Genomic DNA, 20,942 nt, shown 5'->3' on the forward strand with positions numbered 1-20,942 from the left:
TCTCCTGCTGATATCCAGTCATATGCTGTTGTCTAAACTTCAGGTTTTAGTGACTTTAAAAGACAGCAAACTGCATTTAAAAAAGAAAAAAACACTTCATATTTGATAGTGGATTTGCTTTCATAGTTTTCTTTCAAATTGATGTATCTTGTAAAAGCTGTGAATAAACTTTCAGAATATGCTTTATAGCTTAATATAAAACTTCTCTATTTCCTGAATGGGATATAAAATAATATGACATAGAACACTGTATAATTTTGTCCTCTTACTCGGAGTCCCAAACCCCATAAATTAACCAAATTTGTGTGATGAATGTTGTGTTGATTTACCTTGGATACATTGCAGTAAGAATAAAAGCAATGCCATTCTTAGGGACATTGGCAAATGGAAGATAATTTACTGATAATAGTTAGTTCGGTTTTATTTATTGTGGCAGCTCATTTTGTTCTAGTAAAAAACGATTAATTTACTGTTATACTTCATAATTTTTAGTTTGATTTTCTGAATCACCAGCAAATATTCCTTGTAACACTAAGAATAGTAGTGCACTTCCTTCTGGCAAAGCTGTAGAAAAAGTGAACTTTAAGATCTCACCTATTTTTCCTGCTTTCTTCATTATCTTTTGCTGAAGGTGCAAAGTCATAAAGTAAATGTGGATATTTCATTTAGTATGAATCCTTGTATTTTAATGTGAGATGATAAGTTTATATTTTTCAAATAAGAAAATGTTATGTTGAAGCAGCTTTGTCAGTCTTTGAAGTTAAAATGATTTAAAAAAAAAAAAAAATCTTGCTACCTGTTCTTTCACGTTCTCAGGACTTGGAATTATTAGCAAATGGTGACCTAACAGTAATAGGAGATCGTGGAGCTACGCTGAGCGGGGGACAGAAGGCCCGTGTAAATCTGGCCAGGCTAGTGGTTTTTTGCTGTTTCTAAAATTTACAAATTGACAGATTTTAGTGACTAAAGGAAACAAATGTAAGACTTTGTGATACTGACTTTTCTTTACACCTTTTAGAGCTGTGTATCAAGATGCAGACATCTATCTTTTGGATGATCCACTGAGTGCAGTAGATGCTGAAGTTGGAAGACATTTGTTTGAAAAGTACGTTACTGCTTTGTTTTCTTTTAAAATACAATTGTTATCTTCTAATTTCTTATAGAAAAACTTGAGAAAGCATTTTTGGGGAGATGGATCTCTTCACAAAACTTAATGCATTTACTTTCTGCATGTATTTTTCCTCTGTTTTATGTATTAGGAAGACGTATAGTTTTTTTCCTCTGTGTGTCTTTCATTTTCTTCTTTATTTTTAAAAGCCCTGTGAAAGTCTGTTTTGAAGATACTATAATTAGAGTTATTCTTAAGGGAATATATGCCATTTTCTTGAGGAAAATGTCAGATTTAATACATGAATGTTGGGGTTTATGAATATTGGGGTTTATGAATATTAGTGCTGAGTGAAGAATAATACGGGGTGGGATTTTAAATCACTTAGTTTGCTGCAGCTTTATTTGCGTAATAATAAGCACTTAATTCAACTGGCTAAAGAAAAGGACAGAACTCTTAGATTCTTGAGTGATTTTTCATTTTGGTTCTTGAATGGTTGAAATTTCTCTTGGGTAAGTGAAATGGGGAACTGTGGCCTGCCAAGTAGACTGTGGAGAGCAGAAATAGAGGAAAAGAGAATGTATAAGCTCACCATGAAAGAGAGAGATATTGGACCTTCCCCCATTCCTGAAGAAATAGGAGAGTGTTCATTAAAAGTCAGGTTCCCTTCTCAATAAATTTCCTCTTCTCCGTCTCTCTCTTCTTTCAAACTGCCTAATCTATGGCACATAGTGAAAATGAGAATAACCCAGTTATTCCCAGCCAGTGTTTCGTCCTGGCTTCTTCGTAGCCTGCGCCTCTCAATATCAAAAGGTATAATCTAGAATTTATTAGAAGTAGAAGGAAAAAATGCCATTGACTGAATTCAGTGGGCTTTGGTTGAAACCTTAAATGAGAGCGTTTTCTTGAGCATACTTACATCTTTTGAATTCCATGCTCCAAATACATGAATTAATTTGGTTTTACTGTTGTTCCCTCCTCTCCGCCCCTAGACAGTCATAAAAACTTGTCTTGCAGAAATGGTCGTAGAATTTGCACTGACTAGCATTGCACACGTGTTCATTTTCCCTATGCGGGGAAGCTTTTAGTATCTAAATTTGAAAATTGTACATCCTATTGATGTTTGCAGATTCAAATCTGGAGATCCCTCTGAAACCCCATCAACATTTTGTTTTATTTTATTGATTTCTTCAAATGGCTACTGTTTGTTTCCATCAGCCAGTATGGAGTAAGAGTTTTATGATGCATAGGCTTTATGTTCATTATTCTGCGCAGGATCGTTTTCACCTGCCACGACTGATAGATGGAGTTCATTACTTCTTAGTTCACACACTCTATCAAATTCCTTTAATGCCTGTTGAAGCTATCTAGGCTTTAGCTGCTGCTTTTCTGTTTCTGCACAAGATCACTCTACAGCTCCAGCATCTGACTGTATCAGTGCCTGAGTTCTGAAAGTGCACCCACCTGAGCTGTTAACCTGTCTCTCCCTTAAGTCTTAAGGTCTTTTCACAAAGAGGAAAATGGGAAAGTACAGTAGTGCCTTGCAAAGAAGGTCAGGTTGCCTCTTCAATTTATTCTATGTTTTTTTGTGAGCTGTGAGATTGGGAGCATCTACATCCTATTGCAGAACTGGATGTCTGGATTTTTGTATGTGCAAAACCATAAAGGAGCTAGAAACCATTGCTCTGCGAGCACAGCCTATGTTTTGCTGATAAATGTGTGGAGATGAGGAGGAATACGGAGATTACCTCGGAGAATTTGAAACTCAGAAAACTAGCTGGGGTTCTTCCTTTACTTTTGTTTAGTCTTCCTCCCCAACTCTAGATCAGTTTGAGCGAAACAGTTAAAAGTAGAATGAAAGCATTTTGTGGAGCAAATGGACTGGGTCGAGTAGTAGTGGCAAGGAAAACTAAGCAATGCCTCCCTGTTAAAGGTCTTAAGGGAGGGCTTTTTTACAAAGAGAAGTTGTCTTCTGAGGCCTTCGTGGCAGCTATAAAAGATGCTGGGGGTAGTGAGGGAGAGTGTTATGTTCAGTGGCTCTCTTTGAAAAACAAGGCAGGGCATGTTCTTTAATGCTTCCTGAATAGTACTGGAAATGTGGAGAAGAGCGAGAGCACTTGGGCAGGAATGATTTCTTAGAACATGGTGATGAGGAATGTCCGAGACACCACTTCATACAAGCTGCCCCAGGAGTCCAAACCACGAGGCATAAAACAGTGGACAAAATGGAAGAAACAGGGGATTATTTAATGAGAATCTGAAGTGAATATTGTTCAGTTCACTTGCTCTTCCCCCCTCCCCTTGTAATTTTATATTAATGTTTAATTTTTTTAAAGTGTCTAGTCTATGTGTTTACATCAAAGATAGGTATGTTCCTAGTAATTCCCCGAAGCTACACTTTGTGGATGGCTGATTCATTACATTTGCTGCTTCTCCCCGTTCTGCTCAGCTACTGCAGTAAACAGTCTAAAATATATAAATACTTCTCAAATAAGAAAGGATGTGAGTAGCACAGCTCCAGTGGGAAAACAGTCCACTGTATTATTAATAAGGGATTGTGTCTCTTAAGAATTTCTCCATAATACAGACAAGTTGTTCTGTGGATGATGGAGCAGATAAAGCCAGTTTTCCAATTAATTCCTCTCTCCTGATCAGATTCCTTGGGGCCTAGTAAGGTATAAACTGGAGATTCCCTATTTTTGTGTTATTTGTAGCCTCTTTTCCTGTGAGTTCTCTTTGACAGCTAACAGTAGGCATGCTTCAGTCTTTTCCCAATGGAGGGCACCAGTATAGTTCTATGTTTTTGTATATATTTGTGTGTGTGTATGAAAATATACATATATTATATACAAAAAAATAAAAATAGCTTTTCATTAACTTTTAAGGAATGTGGTATTTTGAGACCTCTAGTTTTGAAATGAGGGACAGCCATACAGATAGCGTAGCACGTTTCCTTGTATGACGAAGTTTGGAATAGCCTGTGATGTTCTAAGAAAATCATTCTTGGATCCCAAGAAGTTTCTGCTCTCCCTGTGCATCTTTGTAGAACATATTCCTATAGATTATACGGTTTCAGATCACCTTTGGATAGAAATTAAATTGTGTCCCATCAGTGATACTGACTCAAAAATAGTGTTTTTTAAAAGTGAGATTTATATTCTATCGGTATATTGAGACAGATGCTCTTCTCTAGATATTGTTCTTCCCTTGTATCTTTTCCAGTGACAGGGGCTGTGTGCCAGGCTCAGCTGATGATCAGCCTGATTTCTTTCTGTTCCTCCTCTGTGCTTGTGAGAGTAGACAGAGTTGCAGGACAGTTTGGGAATCTTCTAAAATCACACCTAAAGTTGTGATGATACTTGGGAGTGGTATGCACATGTGTATCATTCCTACTATCAAATAGAATTCTGCAAATATTTTTTTTTTTTTTTTTTTTAGCAGGAAGCTGTTTTGAATGTATGGTCATTTGTCTTTTCTCTCTCAGTTTTGCCTCTGGAACTAGACAGAAGCTGCAGAAGAAATCACTGCATTTATCACAGCGCAGTAATGAACTTTAGCATCTATTCAGATGGAGCACGTTGGTACTAGGCAATGGTCTGCTGTAGGAGCTCAAGGGACATGTAACTGGGCAGTGGGTCATGGGATAACCATATGTTGAGCCTGACCGGAGAGTCACCTGGCAAGTTCACCAGTTGTCCTGAAAGATAAAGCCTCTCTATTGCCGTTTGAGGTAACTGAGCGTTCCTCTGCAAGAGAGGGAAGGGAACAGGCATGGTTTTGTAGCCAAGGTGTCCTTCATAATTGCAGAAAAAGGTGAGGAAGAATTGAACTGACAGCAAAGGAGAGCGGGAAATTCCGTCATGCGAAGTGCATGGGTTAAGAGATCCTGAAATTCCTCAGTGCATTCTTAACTCAGCACCAGAAGTGCTCGAGGGGAGGAGCAAAATGAAGTAGGGAAAATGAGTAAAAGGATTTTTAATTTTTTTTTTTTCTTTAATTAGATGCACAGATCTTGAATATTTACCTTGTCTGTTTAAAGTAATTTGATTTTTGGAACCCTTAGGAGTCCATGAACGCTTCCAGTCTCATATCTCTCAAAGTGGGGTATGCTTGTAGATCTCCTGTAACGTTGGAACTTTGAGGAAAAAATGCTATTATGGTGGTGCAGATAATTAAAAGCAAATGGAGCTCATCAGTCCTGTAAAACTAGCAGATAAAAGCTAGAAGGTCTCGTTTCTGTAGAGGAATTACAGACACAATCAGTGTGTCAGAGGAAACGAGCAAAGATAACCCTGGCATGTACTTGTCAGTGCCGTGTTTAAAGACATATGCATATTACATACTTTGTCTACTGATGACAAGTGTACAGGGGAATTGGTGTGTAAGTTTAAGGATTTTACTCGGCTCCCTTTCAGGTAGGATGAAATGAAGGGTATCTTTAAGGCTTGCCACTTTATGTTTCACACCTGGTGCATGCTGATTATGCCTCTGATACCACTGCAGTGATTACGGCCCTAATGAGAAGTACTGGGCAAACTTGAATGCTGTGTACCTGGTTTTTGTATTACAGGTGTTGCTCTTAAAAACATATTAGTTATATCTTTACATTTAGATGATACAATTGAAATTCCTTGACCTTTGTTGTGTTTATTGTAGGGAATATGTTTAAAAGGTATGAATATGTTGTAGTAATGTTGCTTGGAGTTTTGGGGTTTAGGCTTTTGTTTGTTTGTTTTGTTTTGTTTTGTTTTCCAGAAAGTGACAAGCATCAGTGTGATCACTGTACATTGTGTGTTTACAAAAAAACTGTAAAATTTTGCAATTTTTATCTGACAGAAATGTGTGTGGGATTGGTTTTGTGTTTGTGGGTTTTTGTTGTGTTTTTTTTGTTTTGTTGTTGTTTTTTAAATCACACAATATAAAAGCAAAAAAAAACTATTTGCAGAACCCTGGTGTAGTTGTGTGCTTTAGTGGTCTGTGGGTGCAGTTGCAAAACAGTATTATGAATACTAAACCAGAAATGGACTCAAGAGGGAGGTATGCAAGTTCATGTAGGAAAAGTTCACAAAGAGCTACTTAAACACTAAGATCTCTGGCTCAAAAAGTCCCTAATATATGGACTCTGGCAGCTGGATATGTGTACCAAAGGAAGCATTACTGTATGTTTGCTTATATACTTTCTCCAGCCATCCACTAATGACTGGTGCCCGGGACAGGGCAATGGATTTTGTGGACCTTTATTTTGTGCCAGAACAGTTGTCCTTACGCATTAGCCCAGTGGAGGCTGGGACTTGTCATGAGATGGAGGTAAATGGGTAGCAAGATAAGCATAGAAACAGAAACAGCATAGTAGAAGTAGGTCTGTTTGTTTTTGTCTTTGGCAAACTTATCACACCTTTTTTTTGTTGTTTTGGTTTTTTTATTTTGTTCTGAAATTTTGTAAACTTCGAAATGTACAAAAACAACTGGGGGATTGTTCTCCCTAAACCACTTAAATTTAAAGGGAAAGGAGAGGAAAGCAAACGTAGTAAGTAAATTAATATAACAAAGGCTTTATGCCCACGAGCACTTCTGCATGTGCTTTAATTTCATTTCAGTGGTTATTTCCATTGAAACGAATATAAGTATTAACTAGAGTAAAGTTAAACTTGCATGTGAACTTCCAAAAAGGAGAGGCAAAAAGAGTGGTAAGGAAGAAAGTGGAATCATTAAAGAAGAGACACTTTGCAGAGGTGAAAGAAAGCTGGTTCTTGGAGATAAAAACTTAAAAAAGATTAAAGAACAATTTATCTCAAAGAAAAGAAAACCTGATAGGGAAGGAGGAACAAATGAGGATTTGTATGCGCAAAAGCACCGAGACACTGCCTTTGCATAGTGGAGCAGTGTGTTATTGTAGGCCCCCTTCTGACTAAGTGTCGTCTTCTGCATGCGCTGCAGTATCAAAGCTCAAACTCATTTATTTTTTAATTGTACAGAAGTTTGCTGTCAAAGTGCAATTTTTTTTTAAAATGGGTGATAGTATACTGTTACTTAGGTTTGTTAACTTAAAATATTGTTTGTTTTTGTGGAATTGGAAGAGTATAATTTCTGGAGAGATCTATCCCGAGTCTGGTATTCCTGATGACGAATGAAGGTCATTGATGCCGCATTTTCAGGTGGTAGAAAACTGGGCAATGCTTCAGGCAGTTCTGGAGATGAACAGGGATTTGGAAAGTCTTGGTTACAGGATGTGAATTAATAGATGCACACAGCAGGGATAAGTGCAAAGTATTGACTCCATGAACACACAATGAGCAGGGATCAGTAGTGTGGCAGTTTTATGGAAGAGGAGGTGCACATGGCAGTAGATCAAAAATCCAGTACGAGTCAGCAGTGTCATGCTCTTGTTAAGGAAACTGCGCCCTGGGATTTATGACCAGTACTGTATCTGGCAGTACAGGTAAAGTAATCCTCCTATTGTGTTTAAGGTCCTCCTTAAGGTCTCAACTTGAATAATGTTTCAATTTTGTGGACTTCCAAAAAATGTAGACCAGCTTCAGACTCCAGTGTAGCCCATCAAGAAGATTCAGGTGTCAAGGGGAAAAAGAAAAGAGAAAACTGTTTGTCACTTAAAAGGGGGGGGGGGGGGGAGTATATTTGGGGGATTTCTGCCCACCCCCCTCCTCCCCCAGGTCTGAAAGAAAGACTTAAGGAATAAACTGGTCTACTGACCTTTGGAAAGTAGTGGGTTTAAATTGCACCAAAAGATGTAAACTTGGACTTCAGAGAAAAATTTTGTAATGTTAAGGTAGCTTGCCTCTGGAGTACGTTTTCAAGGATGTTAAAATTTTTGTTGTTGAGCTTAAAACAAATAAACATGCAGAACAACCCATCCAACATCTGCCAGGAATGCTTTTGAGTTTAAATTGATTCTTACTTGGGGAAGAGGATGCAACTTTCATAGTCTCTTCATCACCCTTTTCCTTGTACTGCAGAGGCTGAAGAACCTTTGGGTCTTCTCTGTCCGGATCTTGTCTGGCTGTGTGCGCGTCTGTGTGTGCTTGTGTACTTAATAAATGTGGCAATGGCGACTGCAGTTTGTGCGGTAATGTGTCCTGTTGTCTTACATTAAATGTACTCACAGTCTAACTGACAGAGTTAGACTCGAGAGTAATGGAGAAGCACGAGGAAGGTGAACTTTGCAGGGTTTTAAACAGCAAGTAAAAAGGTGGTGGCAGTTCTGGGCGCACTCCAGCAGTCGTCTGAACCCTTGGACCAGGTATGTCCACTGTTGAGGCAGGCTTTCCCTGGATTCTCTGCATCGTCAGTGAGAAAGAGAGACACTGTCAGATGGTTGTTCACCTAGAATTGCGTGTTTCACCTAGAATTGATGGTTGCTTTTCTTCAGCTACACAGAACAATATTTCTAAAAGTAGATGTGTGATGAAAGTAAGCCTTAGTGAACCGGTTAAAAACATAAACACTTATGGACTGTTTTGGTGTTTTTTTATTTTTGTGTTCTAAGACAATACCAAGTTTTCACTAATAAGAATTTGGCGAGCTCTCAGAGTTTTGTGCCAGCCCTTTTATCACACTCAGTTTTGCTGAGCCTCTCTTTGAACTCTGGTTTCAGTCTTCTGTGGCAGCCAAGGCACCATACAAACTTAACCCTCACTATAAACTGCAGAATGGATGTTGTCAAACAGGAGAGATAATATTTAAAAAAAAAAATTAAAAAAAGGTTTCAAACATACAGCTGAAGTAGTCTGATGTTTTGAAACAGATGTTAAGTATTTCCTTAGTATTTTACTAGTTTTGCAACTTCTGTGCTTCATGATGATACAGTATTTTAAATGGCAAAATTTTCTAGTGAGCTGTCTGAGCAGTGAGTTGTTTAACTTGGTAATAGATCTAAGTATACACTCTTTGTTGCGATTTTTCCTCCCTGTGCTCATGCCAGTGAATTGTGACAACAATTTTTCTGCTCACCTGTTATCAACAAACTATTCAGCTAGCTTCTTTCTACCCAGATAGACATCAAATCGAGAGTTGTTGGTTTTTTTTAGAAATTCTCAATTGAGTGACCGGATACATCAGTGGAAATTTATATTTCCACAGAGGTCATTTTTGCCTTCTCTCCTGAGATCAAGATCATGCAGGATGCTGTGCTGACAGCTCTGACAGTTCTAATCGGTTTGCTCTGATGCTGTGATAACCCACTTTTTTTTTTCTCTTCTTTTTTTTTCCCCCTCCAAATGCAAACTTAAAGTGCAGTGGGCTCACCATGACTCAGGATCAAGATTTAAAGGTTTTCAGCCGTCGGATTTTCTAGTTTGTCCCAGTAAGCTGTTAGACATACATCTGGCACACAGAAAATTCAGTGATCAAAGTGGTATATAGGCTGTGGCACTATGTAAGGGAAAGCTAGAGCTCTTCACGGTAAATACCTGATATATTCTCTTTTGGCAGCTTTCCTGCTAGGCAAGTAAATATCCTGTAGCCTCTCTGATCTTTGTCCAGTTCTCTGGATGGGTTTTGTTGAACATTAGGTTTTGTTGCGTGTCTTCAGCTGGTGCTCTAGTTGCCATGTGGCTTGTTTCGCTGAATGCTCAGAGGGTGGACAGTAGCCACACCAGAATAATACTCCAACAAAGAGCTTGGTGTGTAAATAGTTGCAACTGCTCAAATAGTTATGGTGCTGCAAGTACCTTGATTAATTGTTATCTTGGCCACCTAAGAATGACATCATGGGTTTATAGTTGCTTCTTGAATGCTGCATAGCAAGCATATAACTTTCTCAGGAAGAGTGTTGCTTTTAACTTAATTTTACTGCAGTTTATTTGGAACACTATGATATGCTTTCTGCATGTAATTATGCTGACTAGTACTAGTATTAACCATTTTATAGTACTCTACTTCCTACAGTCTTTGTAGGAGTGATAAAATAGGTGTTAAAAGCTGTGTAGGGAGTTAATTGGATATAGAACATGAATGTATGAAACACAGTAAGCAGTATGATATCATTGCTGTTAAACTCATGCTCTTTTTCTGCCTTACTTCGCTTACTGCTTATTTGCATTTCTGCACTGAATTTGTACTATTGGATTGCTGTGTTTTTGCTTGTGTTTTTTTGGAGAATGGGGAGAGAGAATTATGTGTGTGTGGGGGGTTGTTTGTTTTTCTTTTGTGGTGAGTACCACCCTCTTGTGTCATGTTAGCAAACAGGAGTTCGCATGTTAGCAAAAATGAGTCCAACCAGAGCAGATCTGTGGAGGAAAACTCACGGTGCCAAGGTCCCTGTGCAGTTCAGAAGGTTCTGCTTTGAGCAGGCTGCAGCCTGGCCCTGCGGGCTTCGTTCCTCGTCAGCTGAATACTGATGAGGGGTGCTACTGAAGTGTGTGTTCCTGCTTGGTTTTGTCTAGAATTCCGGTTCATGGGTCCCAATACCACTCAACAGTATGAGCAACAGCAGATTGAGTTGGGACAACTGGGACACGGTCTTCAAAAAGGCACTCCTGATCCAAATGGAAAATGCTAATATATATACCTTCACTGGACACTTCAGTTCTAGACAATATCAGTTTTCCTTGTTTTCTTAAGATAGTGAGTAGTTGAGAAAGGGGTGTCCTCTCGAAGGGTTTGTGTCCCTGCAGTGTAACTGTGGGATGAAGGCAATGAGAGTGTTGGTACTGTTGGATACTCAGTTGTGTCTGTGCTGTCCCTGTTGTACATGAAGACTGTGCTTGCAGACCTCTGCACTTGTGAACCATTGCTCCACTGCTATGTTTTTGGGTTTTTTTTTTTTTGGCTCTGCTGGCCTTTCAAGGCTCTGCTGAAAAGATACCGGATATCTTTTCTGCTAAAACTGTATGGGATTGAACTGCACGTGCTGTCTGGTTCTGATGTGCCCAATCCCTTCTTCACTTCTCTCTCCAAATCCCAAACTTCTGGGGAAGCTTCTAGGGTAAGCAGGTAAGGTACTGGAGAGGAAGGTAAACCCTGATTCCATGGGAAAAGGTCAGAGATGGTTGAAGGATCTTGCTGCCCTACCTCAATACATACCTGGATGTAGCTCAGATCAGTAGTACTGTTTGCTTCTCCAGAACTCTCAGTGGCTCACTGTTAGAGCTACTCTGAAAGCTCAACTCAAATAAGTTACTTTTATTGGCTGTATTTTTCCATAATTGTCCACAGTATGTTGCCCTGCTTTCTCTTTCCATTAGTTTAATTTTTGTTAAATATTCTCTTTGCAATTCAGCTTATGACATGTACATTTGTTAGGAGGATGTTTAAGACAAATTTAATGAAATGTCCTTAAGATATTTCCTCCTCTTTCACGCCAGACCAGAAATATGAAATTTCTCTTCCCTACCTTGAAAACTTGCCAAAGTTAAATAAGGAGCATATTTGTTAAGTGTAATTTTTGTAAATCTAAGAAGCATGGGCATGTTTTTTTCTTATTTTAAACACTGTATAATTGAATAGAAGAAGTTTTCCAGAAATAGTGAAAATGTTTTAGGACACTTCATTTTTTAATTAATTTTTCCATCTCTTTGCAGATGTATTTGTCAAGCCTTACATCAGAAGATCTCTGTTTTGGTCACTCACCAGTTGCAATATCTCCGTGCTGCAAATCAGATTCTAATTTTAAAAGACGTAAGTGATTTCAGTGTCTATACTTTTATATCTCACATACTTTCTAATTGTCCCTTTTAATCTAAGAATGAAAAAAAAAACAGTTAAAGATTTTTATTTTTGGCTTGTAAATATATTTTGTCTATTAATGACCATATATGTTTTTAAAGATTTATAATTATTAATGAAATAAGTTGGTTTTTCTTAGAATACCTTCCCTGAAAAATCTGTTTCTGAATTTTATCATGCATATACGTAATCTTACATACTGATTCTTATCTGACATATGTATAATATACTGTGAGAGAATTACTTATTTTGAGACTGTGTTAATGCTTTACTTTTATTCTTGTTTCTTTCACTTTTGTATGAATTAAGAACTATGTTGATTTTGCAACCAGTCCCTTTTTTAAATTAAGGCTGAGAAACGGTCACAGATACCTTTGAGAATGAGCAGGCCTTCAGCGAAACTGGTTCCTTCCAAACTTCGTTGTACCAGATATTCATGGGTAGAGGGGAAATCCAAGAACTTAAGCTGGTTTTGGATTGGGTTTTTTTTGGGGGGGGGGGGGGAGGGGGAGCGGGAGCGGTTTTTTCTTTTTAAGGTTGAGTAGTGAAGTACTTCAAATTACTTTTGATGCATCACAAAGTTGCAAAAAAGGACACTAGCTGTCTTTTTCCTCCCATTCAGATCTCTCTAAAAGTTACAGTAGCTTTCTAGAAATGAGTTTGTGATAGAGCTGTAAGAAGTGTGGAAATGGTCTGTGTTGCTCCTTGTAGAGCTCTGTGAGGACCAGAAAATTAAGCTGCTGTTTACCCCTACTGTGGAATAATATAAAAAGGCTGTATGTAATTCAACAGCTTGTCCTAAAGCTGCATGGCTGTCTCTCACAGCTTCTCCAAGGAAGTAATTCTCACCTGGCTGTAACTGGGACTTTTGTCATCCTGTTTGTATGCTCCATCGCCTGGTTAGCTGCTGGGAAGGGACTGGTTAGAGGGTGAAGAGCTTGTTTCTGCTCTTCTAAATGAGGAACTGATAGTTCCTGGGATGTGCGCTCAGCAACTGCAAAACCCCAGAGGCAGCAGGGATAGATAGGAAAAATTGTCCTTTACAGAAAGTGTATAATGAAGATAATCAAAGCTTATATTAATTGTAGGGTAAAATGGTGGGGAAAGGTACCTATTCAGAGTTCCTGAGATCTGGCATCGACTTTGCTTCCCTTTTGAAAAAAGATGAGGAGGTAGAACAGCCATTGGTTCCAGGAACACCCAACCTGAAGTCTGCTCGGAGCCGAACCTTCTCGGAGTCCTCTGTCTGGTCCCAGGATTCTTCTGTCCACTCACAGAAAGATGGAGCAGTAGAACAACCACCTGTGAGTGCTCAAAGGATAGACGTGTCTCAACTCCTGTCTGGCTGTTTTTTAACTTAAACTACGATAAGGACTTTCCCTACTGCATTTGAATTTCAGGGATTGTTGGATTGTATTAGCAGGTGAGAGCTTGCCCACGGTGGATCTGCCTAGCACTGTGCTTGGCTGGCAGTCCTGCCACCTGGGCTGCAGAGGCCAGGCATCCCACAGCTCTGCGCTGTTCTGTTCAAACCCGGCAGAGTGAGTTGGTTCAGGTTCTGCATCAGATCTGCTGGATGCAGGAAGCATTACTATAGGTGTCCAAAGACACCGCACTGTGCTTCCTTCATCCTGTCCTATGACAGCGGTGCTTTAAAGGGCCAGTACCACTGTATTGGGTGGGTTCTGTCTGTTTGTGCAGTACTGAGCTCAAATTAATACTTTCCCTGAAGTCCTGAGCTCTGGGAAGTGCATGCAGAAGCAGTGGCTTTATACAAAGTCTACATTTGCGTGGCTGGCGTTAACATACCCACGTGATCTGGTGCTGGCCCTGAGGGGGATAACCTTGGGAGAGTACTGCATTGGTCTCCCCAGCCCTTCTGTTGGTGAAAACGCAACGCTTTGAACGGTGCCAGCTTGACTTCCAGGTACCTTGTTATCTCTTGGTCTGCACGGTGCAAAAGCAGCTGAAAGGTTTCTGTACCAGAGGTGACCTTCTGCTGGTGTGCTTGCATTGATGCAAAACAGCGCGGGAGCCCTGTAACCCTGCTAGACTTGTGCTAGCACTGCATCCATGGAACACATGGAACAAGTAATCCATCCCTGTGTGTCCCTGATGATTGTCACCTTTATGCTATGGGTATATATTATTTCTTTTTCTTTTCTATAATAAAAAGCAGTGAGAGACCAAAAAAAAAAAAAAAAGGAATACTACAAACTGTTGTTTTTCATACCGTTTTGGAGGAATGGTTTTATGCCCAAAAGCAGTAAACCAGTAAACTTATCTGATATTATTAATGTCCCGGTAGTGACTCCACTATTATATGCACAAAAGCATGCCAAATTTTTTAGCAGCATTAGAGCTGTTGAATTGGGGGGGGGGGGGGGGGGCTGGAGAAACGAGAAACCAAGATAAGCTTTATTCTTTTATAAGTGAGTAGGTGGGATTTCTCCTTTCGCATCTGAGTCAGGTCTGTTGATTCCACTGCTCTTGTACAGCCATGTCTGCTGACCACAAAATCAAGTGTTAGGTGTCCACTGAACTGGCACTAGTTTTTCTCTCACATATACTGTAAAAAAAAAAAAAAAAAAAAGAAAAAAAGCAGAATTTTGTTCATTTGAATAGTTCTTTTACCTTCTTTATGCCTGTCTCATTTTTTCCTTTTCTGCCTTTCAGTGTCCCCCATCCATTGTTTGCTTAATATGATTTCTCATTTGTCATTTTACTTGTTTTCCCTATTAACAGATGTTTTGTTGGTACTTACAAGGAGATGATTAGAACTTTATGGGTAATTTGTTGGTTGATTTTGGTGCATACTTGCAGAAGAGTATTTACTTTAAATACTTGTCTGAAAAGGAAAAGTTACACACACTTGCATTCTGAAAACAGAATCTTTCCCAAATTAAGGCCTTAGTTTCCAGAGTTTTTATGACTGAAGGTAGTATACAAGAAAAGAAAAAACCTGGTTTAGCGGTCAGTTAGAGTAAATATTTCTGGCTGTAAATAAAGTCATGTTACATTCTGTGATGCAGTGCAAAATAAAATCCTCACAGTCTCATTTTGCAGGGTAGATTTTTCAGTATTACTGCACTGAGACTAATTTTTTTTTGTCAAAGCTATAGTTCCGATATTTAAAGTTTTTGTCTGTGTAATCACTTTATCTCCTTATTTAATTGTTGGCTAATTCTGAACCATGACTTTCAAGTGGCTTAGTCTGAATCTGTAACTGCAAGGTTGACGGTTTTTATTCTGTTTTTTTTTTGTTTGGTTTTTTTTCAGGCTGAAAATGCACTGGCTGCAGTGCCAGAGGAGAGTCGCTCTGAGGGAAAAATAAGCTTTAAAGTTTACAGAAAATATTTCACTGCAGGAGCAAACTACTTTGTGATTTTTATACTTTTAGTATTCAATATTTTGGCACAGGTAGGTTGTCAGGAGCCACAAATAACTTTGAATGTATTTTGGGTTTGCCTTTTTCTTTCTTTTTCTTTCTTTTTTTCTTCCCTCTTCCTCCCTCTTCCTCCCTTTTTTTAACATAGTGTGTGCTTGTTACTGTGATGTTTCATCTAAAATGTTTGGGAGCATGGTGTTCTTTAGTAATTTTGTAATATACTCTGTGAAATTTTATATATCAGCATGGAGTTTTGGTACAGCATTGAGAGGTCTTGCACTGATCCTTATTTCAACAGTTTTAATACTTCAATAAAATAATTATTTTACTGGCAGCATGGCACAGAAATTATAAGCCAGTCTAATATTTTGGAGATAGAGAACAAAATCATGAGGTGTATAAAGTAGTGTTTAACAAACCTGAACAGTCAGTATGTTTCCAGTTGAGGAGGGTAAAGAGATTTACTGAGTATGGGAGGACAGAGTCTGACAGAAGTGTTAAAAGAAAAGCTTGTCTGCTGATCAGTGCAGGTTATGAGAAAGGCTAGAAGGAGGGTCACTGCTCAGCAGAATAAGAAAGTGAGGAAGAGGATAGGCAAATATTGTGTGTAATGCAGACTGTAGCAGGTAGGTAAAAGAATTTTGACACGAACTGAATGAAACAGTGAGCTGAGGAAGCTGCATGAAGATAGCTTATTGCCTTTTTCTCTGTTTCCTGCTGAGAAAGCTTAAATTCATTTTATGGAAATGATTGGTCTTCGCTGTAAAAAATAGTCTATATATTTAGACATGTTACTTCCTTTTTGCTTGTCCTTGAATTGAGTCTTTTTGAAAGATAGCTAAGCAAGAACAAACAGTAGACCGCCCAGAACTTTAAATTCACGTGAACTGAGGTGTATTTTGAGATAAATAACCCTGTTACAAGTTTGTAGTCACCTCTTGGCACAGAAGGAAGGTGGCAGTAGGAGTTTTTCCCTCCCTCTCTTCTCTCATCCTTCTTCAACCCTGTTTCTGGTAATTATCTCCCATAAACACAAATTTCTGGACTGGTAACATCAGAAAATTTGATAATCAAAAAGCATTTTGGAATATCTCTAGTAGCAAATTTAGGAACTGAAAAATGAGTTCTTTAATGTAGAATTAACATACATTAGGAAGAGCTACTATATTTTGTTTGCTTAAGTGTATTGCTTTCCTTTAGTTTGCTATCATGTAAGGTAATTTAAGGTAACTTCTTTCTTTGTAGAGGGTTCTAATGCACCTTCTAATGTGCTTTGCAAATTGCTGCTGGTCTTGAAAGACTGGATGGCATACTTTCCTGAATATGTGATGTTTTCCCAGAGAACATGAAAGAATAGCAAGGAAATTTAATTTTCTAATGTTTTTTTCATTTTGTGAGATGATTCTTGTATTTGTCTTTTTTACTCAAGGTGGCATATGTGCTTCAGGACTGGTGGCTTTCTTACTGGTAAGTTGATGATAATAACTGGTTGGTCATTTCTGCCTTTTCAGTCAAGTGCTGTTTGTCTAATAGAAATCAGTGTTGTATAGGTGGTGGTGGTGGGGGAAACCTGTTCTAGGAAACTTCAGAATATGCTTGATCTTCTGATCTCCACTCGTTTTGTGTGGGGAAAAAAAATTAAACTTTATGCTGAAGTGTAGCCTGTGCTCACTTCTACTCATGGTGTGATGCATGACATCATCAGTACATGGGATCTTTTGAACTAAAGATTTCAACAGAGTTGAATCTAGAAACAGTTAAACTACTCTGAATATTTGCAGAATGTGATTTGATAATTGTTATCTTCTGTATGCATTTCCACAGGGCAAATCGTCAAGAAAAGTTGAATGTCACAACAAATGGAAATAATGGAGCAAATGAGACTGAACATCTAGACCTTAACTTTTATTTGGGAATTTACGCAGGTAATTACACATGCATGTGTGTGTGTCCAAAGAACTATTTATTATCTGACCTATCATAATAAACAGTTTTGAGAGCTGCGAAGCAACGGCAATGTGGGGAAATGCAATTTCTAGCAGTAACTGAATAATGTCTTAACAGATTAGGAGCCTGAGTCTCTTGCTTCCTGACTAAATTAATTGGAATAAATAAAATAAAATCTAACAGAAGAAATGGGTTGAATGCAGACTCTTAATTTACTTTGCCCGGATTTTGGAAAGTAAACTAGGAATTGAGTATTCAAAAAGTCAGTCACCGTAAGGTTGTGGTTATTGTCTATACTAATAGGTCATTGAGCTAAATCTTCAGTCATTATATGGATGGGCAAGAGGATTAGAAATGGATCTTCATTCCATGCTGTTCTAAAACTTGGCATGGCTACATTCCTTCTGAAGCACCATAGCAAAAGAACCAGTTTTTAAAAAGCATCCTAGAGAGGTATGCAAAACAGGATGTTAAAAAACATTTCAATATATTTCAGTAGGTAACCATATGCTTCTGAAGATCCAGAAAAGGGCATTGATCCTTGTATTCAGGCATCCAAACATCTTGAAATACTGCTCTGAAATGTAGTAAAAATTGGCATAGAAAAATCACGTGTAGAAATATGCTCTCAGACTCTGCTATTTAGCACTTCTAGTGAGGTACAGCTTTGTATGACATGGTAATTTCTTGATGGAAATGTAAATGATAGGTCTCAGAAAACAGGTGGAATACCAGAAGAACATGCACTGAATGTATTCAGAAACATCTCTCATGGGTGCGAGGATAGGTGGAGGATTTTTTGTTTGGTTTTTTTCAGGAATCCACGTGATCTAAGTGCTTGACAGAAAACATTGTGCTTGGCCTGGGAAGCAACAATTTAGGAGCCAGATAAACTTGGCTCTTATTTTCTCTGTGTAATGTCTTATTTCATGAGCTGTTCCATTGGACTGCACAGTATGATTAAGTTCAGCAAACTTGGCTTTCTCTGGCCATACAACCTAAACCACGTTACGGAAAATTTTATCCTTTAAGGCAAATTTTGTTCTAGATAGAAGAACAGCAAAAGTTACCTTTATATTGAAATGTTCAGGTGGCTTAGTGAGATATTTGCAATAGCTGAACAGACAGCATTGACTTACCTACACAAAATTGTAAGTGAAGTTGAAAAAGTTATAAAAAGATAGTACATTTCATATGAAGTACATAATAATCTAACACCTTTTTCTATAACCTCTGAAACTGTATAATGTAATTTAATGTTTTTATTTCTGATTCTCAATGTTTGGAAAAAGAAAAAAATCACCATGGTAGTTCCTTCCTAGTGCTTGTTGTTTCTATGAGACAAAGATTTAGAAGAGTAAAATTTCTGTTAATGGGAAACCCCGTTGGCCAGAACTGAGGTACCAATTCCACACCTTTTCTATAAAGTGAGCATGCAAAGAGTCCTTGTCTCTCTCATACTGAGATGGTAAGCTTGTAAACAGGGAAAGCAAAAACCTTCAGTGTGAGACAGACCGGATGAAGGACTTGAAAGTAAGTCTCGTTCCTCCCTCTTCTCCCCAGCCATTAGGTCTTTTCAGGTGATTTGTTTGGTGAGGGTCGTGCCAGCAGCTTCCAGTGGCTTCCAAGCCTGAGTGAACTTGCACAGAAATGTGGGGTTCCCAGGACGTGCTGCCTCTCCTCCCATCGCTCCCACAGACTGCTGTTAGGCATGGGCTCTGCCACAGCCTCCTGCTTCGTACCTTTTCTGCTCCCTTTTTGCATGACTCAGCTTTCCTGTTTGGGTACATGCAGTTACTCTTGGAAAGGTTGTTTTCTTTTACCTGGCCTGGAATACAGCACTCAGGACAAGGCAAAAAAGGTCTCATCCCAGCCACGTGCTTTTTTCTTAAAAACAGCACCGTGCAGAACACGGGCAATAAACTGCAAGCAGGCAAATGAAATAGCGATACCTTTTCTTGCATCCTGGGAGGATACAGCAGTAAGCAGGATGGAATAACTGATTGATTTAACCACATCATATAATTTAAAACCTCTCTCTTTCCTACTGTTACTATAGCTGTGCCTGAATTGCGTCCAGTTTTAACCTGTCCTTAGAATAGGCAGTGTTTTATGTTGATAGTTAGGGTCTAACTTAAGGGTGTCCTCAAGGCCTGTGCTTAGTTTCTGGAGCAGATCACCTGGAGCCTGGAAGCACTGCCAAATGTAAGGTTAACACCTTCACTGTTCACCTTCATCAAGTGGGAGTTTGGGCAGCCGCACTGGAGATTACGCACAGCAAACAGAGAAGCAGCAATCTCATCATTCTTTCTTTCCATCTTTTGCCCTGTAGCATCCCTGTCTTGTAAGTGGAGATGTGCCCAGAAGAAAGACAAACAGTCTGCAGACCAATTCCCTAGAAGGGCTTTATTTCACATGGCATAAGGGATGCATCTTATACTGTGTTAAAGAAATACACATAATTTAAATGACTTGATGTGGTTTACAAGGGGAAGAATGGCATGAGTGGTTTGGGCTGATTGAGAATAACTCCAGGTTGTCTCTAAATAGCCATGTATATATTACTTGGTTAATACCTGCTGGCAAATGTTGAATCTTCACAGTGACCTCTGCAAGCCACAATTATACACGGTGCTGTGAAATGAATTTCTTAGCAGAGCTGTTATGCAGAAGGTTTTAATACAGATTTATTTCATGGATTAACAGACACTTCCTACATTTCTATAAAGTACCAATTCTTTCAAACCGAAAAAGAGAAGTTGTTTAAATTGATGATATGATAGTAACTGAAGCTAGTGACAAATGTAAGATATCTATGTTCTGTGCTCAGTCTGAGTCCCTAGGCTTAAGTTTGGATTCTTGCTATATACAGAAGTCAACAAAATTTGGTTTTAGTTCAGTTCTATTTTTAAATTCTTTTTCTTGTGAAAGATCCATATCTGTATGCATGCTATGCCCATGTTTTTTTAATTTCAGGTTTAACGGTGGCTACAATACTGTTTGGCATAATAAGAAGTCTTCTGGTGTTTCAAGTTCTTGTTAATTCTGGTCAGACTTTGCACAACAAAATGTTTCAATCCATTTTGAAAGCTCCTGTCTTGTTTTTTGACAGAAACCCTATAGGTAAGTTTAATAGTAAAAAAAAATCCTTAACATATAATGTACATCATTGATTATGTTAACTATACTATTTCTGGACAATTACGATTTTATAGTATTTTTGCACATTTGTGGGGGTTTTTTGCTGCTTTTACTTAAAATCTTTAAATTTAACAGTGTGGTCTTTTTAAATTTAAAGGTCAGAACGTTGACTGCTTATTGGTGGTTGATTTTACTCTCTTCAAATGCAGAAAAATGGCTTTGGTGTTGTACGTTGACCTACTAGTTACATTGCTGTTCTGATTCAGTTACACAGGGATGTCTTCCATATGCTGAATGTACATCCCTGCATTTTGTGGGAATGCCTTTCTTGTGCTTTTCTTTGAAAGCATAACCCCAACAATTATTTTCCCTTTTAAAAAATAATTTGAAGTATGTGTGGTAATTCACAATTTTGAGAAACTGTGTAGCTTACTATCCTTCCAGAATGCACAAAAGCGTAAAGCATGCAATTTAAAACTGTAATGCAGATCCTTATGTTCTTCAAAAGAAACAAGAGAGAAGCTGGAGCAGAGTGAAGAGAGTGGGGAAGTGGGGTGGTACTGATTTACTAGCCAGTCTTACATGAGAAACAGAAATCTGATGGTCTTCACACCCTTGAAGAAAAGGAACATAGGCTTGTTCTCATAGTTCCAGAAGTCGTGTAATGACTGTAAG

General features: G+C 38.5%; 1 protein-coding gene across 4 annotated transcripts in view; it reads left to right on the forward strand.

Annotated features, from left to right (window-relative positions):
• The window catches only part of ABCC4 (ATP binding cassette subfamily C member 4 (PEL blood group)), a 156,799-nt gene that overhangs the window by 41,249 nt on the left and 94,608 nt on the right, over window positions 1-20,942 (forward strand). For all 4 annotated transcript variants that reach the window (XM_075526823.1, XM_075526816.1, XM_075526808.1 and 1 more), the window contains exons 12-19: window positions 817-911; window positions 1,019-1,105; window positions 11,647-11,743; window positions 12,880-13,095; window positions 15,071-15,211; window positions 16,609-16,646; window positions 17,004-17,104; window positions 20,103-20,249. In XM_075526823.1, the coding sequence (XP_075382938.1) occupies window positions 817-911; window positions 1,019-1,105; window positions 11,647-11,743; window positions 12,880-13,095; window positions 15,071-15,211; window positions 16,609-16,646; window positions 17,004-17,104; window positions 20,103-20,249 (922 nt within the window). The remainder of the gene's footprint in view (window positions 1-816; window positions 912-1,018; window positions 1,106-11,646; window positions 11,744-12,879; window positions 13,096-15,070; window positions 15,212-16,608; window positions 16,647-17,003; window positions 17,105-20,102; window positions 20,250-20,942) is intronic.

This window comes from Mycteria americana, chromosome 1 (assembly GCF_035582795.1).
Source record: "Mycteria americana isolate JAX WOST 10 ecotype Jacksonville Zoo and Gardens chromosome 1, USCA_MyAme_1.0, whole genome shotgun sequence".
Classification (NCBI taxonomy): domain Eukaryota; kingdom Metazoa; phylum Chordata; class Aves; order Ciconiiformes; family Ciconiidae; genus Mycteria; species Mycteria americana.